This window comes from Erigeron canadensis, chromosome 9, assembly GCF_010389155.1.
Source record: "Erigeron canadensis isolate Cc75 chromosome 9, C_canadensis_v1, whole genome shotgun sequence".
Lineage (NCBI taxonomy): Eukaryota > Viridiplantae > Streptophyta > Magnoliopsida > Asterales > Asteraceae > Erigeron > Erigeron canadensis.
In genome coordinates, this window is record NC_057769.1 from 35,195,073 (window position 1) to 35,201,456 (window position 6,384).

General features: G+C 35.3%; 2 protein-coding genes across 3 annotated transcripts; both read right to left on the minus strand.

The window, feature by feature from the left end:
- Window positions 1-1,976: 1,976 nt before the first annotated feature.
- Window positions 1,977-5,957, minus strand: LOC122581379. Of its 2 annotated transcripts, XR_006321007.1 has the most exons (4): window positions 5,716-5,957; window positions 3,828-4,976; window positions 2,544-3,729; window positions 1,977-2,274 (listed from the first exon to the last, which is right to left on the minus strand). XR_006321007.1 is itself a non-coding variant. In XM_043753602.1 (3 exons), exons 2-3 carry the CDS (start codon window positions 4,175-4,177, stop codon window positions 3,312-3,314), a joined length of 768 nt encoding a protein of 255 aa, XP_043609537.1. In that variant the 5' UTR covers window positions 4,178-4,976; window positions 5,716-5,957; the 3' UTR covers window positions 2,443-3,311. The 2 variants fall into 2 exon arrangements, 1 of the variants encoding a protein (XP_043609537.1); XM_043753602.1 differs by lacking the exon at window positions 1,977-2,274 and having other exon boundaries at window positions 2,443-3,729.
- LOC122583689 lies at window positions 2,559-3,227 on the minus strand. The gene has a single exon (XM_043756068.1). It carries the CDS (start codon window positions 3,225-3,227, stop codon window positions 2,559-2,561), a length of 669 nt encoding a protein of 222 aa, XP_043612003.1.
- Window positions 5,958-6,384: the final 427 nt, after the last annotated feature.

Below are 6,384 nucleotides of genomic sequence, written 5' to 3' on the forward strand. Positions count from 1 at the left end.
ATGTCAGCCAACCAGAAGGATTTGAAAAGGTTGGTAATGAAGATAAGGTGTATCGCTTGAAGAAAGCTCTCTATGGGCTTAAACAAGCCCCTCGTGCTTGGTATTCTAGAATCGATGGTTATTTTACTCAACATGAATATGCCAGAAGTGAGAATGAACCAACCTTATACATTAAAAAGGAAGGAGGCGAGATTATTTATGTTTGTCTATATGTCGATGACATCATTTATACTAGTTCATCTCCGAAGTTGGTGAAAGAATTTAGGGAAGGAATGGAAAAGGAGTTTGAAATGACTGATATGGGGCTGCTGAAACTGTTCTTGGGTTTGGAGGTAAAACAAACAACAGAAGGTGTATTTATTTCTCAAGAAAAATATGCTAAAGCTCTTGTGAATAAGTTTGGTATGGATGGGTGCAAAGGTGAAGAGACTCCAATGAATGTAAATGAAAAATTATGTCGTGATGATCAAGCTGAAAAAGTTGACGAGGTAATGTTTCGAAGTCTTGTAGGTGGTCTGATTTATTTAACACATACAAGGCCTGATTTGGCTTTCTCAGTCAGTCTTATATCTCGGTTCATGCAAAGTCCATCTAAACTTCATTTTGGAGCTGCTAAAAGAATTGTTAGATATGTTGCTAGTACATCTGATTTTGGGATTTGGTATGCTCAAGGGACTCCTATTCAATTGGTGGGTTACACCGATAATGACTGGGCAAGCTCAATAGATGACAGAAAAAGTGTTTCTGCAAATGCATTCTCTCTCGGCAGTGGTGTAGTAACTTGGAGTTGTAAGAAACAAAGTACTGTGGCTCTTTCAAGCACCGAAGCCGAGTATGTAGCCGCCTCTGTAGCCACAAGTCAAGCAATATGGTTAAGGAGGGTTCTCGGTGACTTGGGAATAAGTCAAGAAAATCCTACAATCATCTTCTGTGACAATCATTCTGCTATAAATTTGTCACGAAATCCAGTCATGCATGGTCGTTCAAAACATATCGAGATAAAGCATCATTATGTTCGTGATATGGTGTCTCAACAACAAATATCACTGGAGTATTGTGGTACTAACATTCAGCTTGCAGATGTTTTAACAAAGGCTTTGGCTAGAGAAAAGTTTGTTCACTTTAGGAGACTTTTGGGAGTTGAGAAGTTCGAAGCAAGGGGGGATGATGGAAGTGCTTCAAAACTTCCTATGCAACGTGGCTAAAGAGTCAAGAGTTGAAGAAGTCAAGTAGTGGAGTTGTGGGGCCGTTTCTCATGCAAGTGGAGTTCATGTTTTCCTTATTTTAGTTAAAGAATAAGTCATGATAGACGTTTGTTGGTTCCTTTTATTTCTGCATTTTAGTTAGTCTCTTTCCATTATTTAAAGGCCCCCCATTACTGTATTTTAATATGAGAAATAATGCAATATCCCTTTCAATTATTATCACTTGCTTGTAGTTTTTCTATATTGTGATATCATTGATACTTTCACCAAATCTTAAAACCATCCTCATTTGTAACCCAAACCAATCATATCATTCATTAAATTTGTTTTCTCTTTTTCAATTATATTTAATTTTTACTTATACAACAAGACAACAATCTAACCAACTATCTTTTTAAATAGACAATAGATTTTTATAATTAAATTTATTTAAAATAAATTAATGCAATAATTTTAACTAAAAATTAACGGCGAAGATAAATACTACAAAATTAAAAAACCACAGAGGAAAAAAAAGTACTTAACCCTTGTAATTATGATTGAAGTTTTTTTCATGGTGCACTTGAAATAAGGTCTGTTTTTTTATTTAGTTTTCTTTAATAAGGAAGTTAACGGAAAGGAGACATTACAAAGGTGTCAAAATAGGTAGATTAGGTAACTTTTAATATGGGTCACAAATTTCAGGTCAACTTGACCTAAGACTCAGAGAGAAGGTGCAAGATCTGCCTAATTAAATGAGAAACACAATATTACAAGTTTGCAACTTATATATGAAACCACATAAAATACGAAACTACACACCAAAATCTTTAACAATGAACAATCTAGAAATTAAACACACGTCTAGAATCAACAGAACTAACTGTTCACATATCTCAAGACAATATTGCAAACCATAATACTGGAAAATATTTCAACCAAAACAACTTTTGTTAAGCCGCCATCCCAAAACTCAAACGCCCCCTTACTCCCCTTCCAAAACACTCTAACCCTGCGGCTTAAACGTCCACAACCACCACCAGCCGCCGCTCTGCACAGTCATATCGTCCACCAAAAACCCTTCCTCTTCCTGTGACACCAATTAATGCAAGTCAATTTAGAGTTGAGAATCATATGAGGTTTTAACATCACTTATGCGATTAGGATACGGATTAACCAGGAACATTTAAAACTATGCTCCTCTCGATCTTTCTTTTGTCAAGATTATAAAATAGATAAAGATTTTTTTTTTATTTACAAAAAAAGCAACATGTTTAACATTCCCCTTAGTGTTACAAGCATAAAAATGATATGGAGAATGAAGTCTGCTAGCTATATGAACTTTCACAGATAACTTACTCTACTGGTCTAGACTCATGGGCTCTTCAACCAACTTGGTTCAATCCAAGCATGAGCGGAAAGATGCGCAGTCACAAAAACATCCGCTAAATTCTCTTGGATGTTTTTACCATCAAACGTGTGATAAGTGCTTGTTTCGAGCGAATAAAACACCATCTTCTTGTTTCTAGAACTCGATTGGGCCAAGTAGATCTTGTTCTCCATTTCTGGTAATTTAGCTTCAATGCAGATACATGTTGCATCACAGATATAAATCATGTGCTTTCCTACACCATTTACTTTATCCCATTCTCTTCTAGAATCATTCAACTTGAATACCTCCATGGGTTCGCCAAACCCGCCCATCACAAGAAGTAAAAGATGCTGGTCACATTTCACCAAAAAATATTGTGCCGAAGATCTGCAACAACTTCTTGGGGCTTCGGCTATTAAAACTTCAGAAGAGATATTATTTTCACCCAAATGTTTGAAAACCCTTAGTTCCATCTCATACAAGTGATAAAGATCGCCATCATGGTATGTTGGAAAACAGACAGGGGAAAATTCATAAAGTGGCCTTACCTCATAGCTATGCCAAATTGGTTCTCCGGATACATAATGGATCTCAACCGTTCCATGAATAAATCCAACCACCATACAATCAGGGGAAGTAGGCGGAGCTGAGAACCATAACCGTTGGTACATGTTATTTGCGTGTGGAAGTTCGCGGAGATCCTTTGTGAAGGGGTTAAAAAACACTAGACAATAAGCACTGGTTTTAAACAACAACTAACCAAACCTGGAACAATATATTGTTTCCTCAGCAATCGATAATTCTGAAATTCCCGTGAAGTAGATGTCACCCAACAGCGGATCTGTGAAAGTAATAACACCTAGAATTTGGTTTACAACCATCAGCCAAGGTGAAGCTAGTGAATAATTCTGTAACCCAACTAATTCTGTTTGGTCACGCCATTTTATCAGAGGAGCTGCTAGATGACAACCTTTGCATGTAGCACGAAAGTTCATGTATTCCACACCAACACAAAACTTCATAAGCATCTCCAGAACATCAAATGGAACATCTAGCAAGTGAGACTTACTAACTTCAACCTCACTGTTTGTAGTAAAGCTGATCATCATCATCTCATCATCATGTTGTTTAGAATCAACCGTGAATCTGGCTTCTCTATGGTCATCTTCTAACCTACACAATATGATTTTAAGTAATATATTTCCAACACACACACACACATATATACAAATATGATAACATATAAGAACAAAATAGAAAAGAAGCAATACCAGCATTCCGACATTGACATGTGGCTTGTTGGCAGCGCTGAAAATGGCATGGGAGATGGAACGATGGTTTTATTGTTGAAGTGATAAGAATAAATTAGTTTGTCCACTTTATCATGGAAATGTATATAACCCCCTATCTTCAAGCCAATTGCAGAGTTGTAAAACTCAGAGTGGCCATCACCAAGACCAACAACAAATATGCCTTCATTAAGGTCTTTCGCTTCTTCCCACACTTGGTGAGTTTCTTTCAATCTATAAATCATTGAACAATATCCGCCATCCACTTGTTTCCCACCACTCATGTCCCAGTTTGTGAAGCATTCGAAAACCTTTCCGTGTACACTAATCATGTTACATTTAAACAAATACACATCACCGGGTGTTTTGTCAGTTCTCCTACGAAAACCAACTGCTATGTAAAACAACTCTGTACGGGATTGTGCAGAAAATGAAGACGTTTGAAACAACAATAGTCAGGAAGAAAAGGGAGAGTCCCAAACGGTAATAGTTGTACTACAACTTCTCTATCCTTGACTACAATTTCAACCCGTATGACAAACGGATGAATACTATTGTCGTCACATAAAGCATATATATGACCGTTGCAAAAAGTCAGGCTATGTAGTGAACGTCCATCCCAGGTTATTCTCTTAAGTTGATAAGCATATGACATTTCGGTCCATCTAGGCTTTTTTCTTAGGCTTTTTATTTTTTTAGGAGATACTTGACAAAATACAAAGGTAGGCTTATTGGTTCTTGTTAACAGGAAAACTGAATTTGGATTATCACAAGGGGCAGACAAACAACATTCGCGGATAGAATCATAATCTCCGTCTTTCAAAAACAAAGGAGGAAGAGATATGATGTTAGAAGTGGATGAGAGGTTCCACAGAGACCAAATATTGTTGTGTGGATGGTTGGAGAGAATCAACCACCCATGGAAACACCCCCGGATATGTTTCCCTGACAACTCGGGGATTCGACACTGGTATTTAAACCAGAGGTTGTCTAAGTTGGAGAAAGACTCGTGAATTAGATCTTCAAGGTTCTGAACACCAAGCCATGGATATGTGGCAGATAAAGGAGGCGGTTCCTTATCATCACTACAAACCTCCTCCTGCTTATTCTGCTCCATCATCATCATCAAATCTAAAAATTGATAACAGAATTAGATTCTGACTCCTTTTTACAAAGCAAGCTACTAAAAAGAATCATTTTTTTTTATCAACTAAAAAGGACTCAATTCTCATCAACTAAATAAGATTTAAAATTTATCAAATAAGCAAATTTAAAAGGCACAAATCATATCAAATATACAACCGACAAAGACTCCATTTTCCATCAAACAAACAGTTAAAAGCCTCAATTTTCATCAAATATGCAACTTAAAAAAGCTCAGATTATACCATATAAACAACTCAAAAGTCACAAAGACTCAAACTTTTAATCTAACAAACAACTAAAAGATTCAAAATTTATCAAAGAAAGAAACTAAAAAACTCAAAGCATAGCAAATATACAACTCAAAAGTCACAAAGACTCAAACTTTTATCAAACAAACAACTGAAAGACTCAAATTATATCAATTGGAAATAAAAATTAAAAAAAAAACTCAAATTTTTTATCAAATTAATAACCAAAAAGGACTCAAATTTCTGTATTATATAAAGAACTAAAAAATACAGTTTATCTTTATCAGCTGAACAACTGAGCTGGTGTTTGGCCTAGCTAGCTTACAGTGTTATGTATCAAATCAAAAACCATAAGATTTATTAACTTTCAAAGATAAGCACCCTCTAAAAACGACTCAGATCTTTATCAGGTAAAAAAACTAACAGACAATTATTACAGAATTATAAATCAATGAATTTAAAGATCGAATTCGTACCTGAACCAAACTCCCCATCGAACGAATATTCTATGTTACACAGATTTATTGATTTATTTATGAATAATTATTAACTTAATTGAATTGAATTTGCAGGGTTTACAAGGAGATCCACCATGTATTTATAGCCGGAGGCAGAAAGTATACATAAATATATTTGTACAGATTTTAGGCAACCAAATCATAGTAGATTTACATGAGATCTGAATATAGAAAGAGAAGATGATGGAAATTTCTGAGAAGATTTTAGGTAAGTACGTTTACAGAGTTTACGTAAGAATCTATAGTGATTTACAGGGAGACTCTATACATATATAAATGATAATGATAAAGCCGTGCATCATGCATGGATTATTGTGCAGAAATCTTTTTCTGCAAGATTAGCCCCTCTTGTTAAATAAGTTACAACAGTAATCCTCGTCGTTAAAACATGTCATAAAACTTTAACGAGCATTAACGGTTATTAATTTTTACGTTAGCCCCTCATTATTTAAAAAAGTATTAAAAAACTTCAACGAGTGCTAATGGTTGTTAATTTCTGTTTGGGTGTTTGACGGGAGTAACAATAACGATTTCAAATCATGTCCTTTTTCTTTAGCAGAGATTTAAGTCTTTTTTTGAAACGGGTGATAATGATCATTAGATGATATTTTAACCCTCAAAATTGTC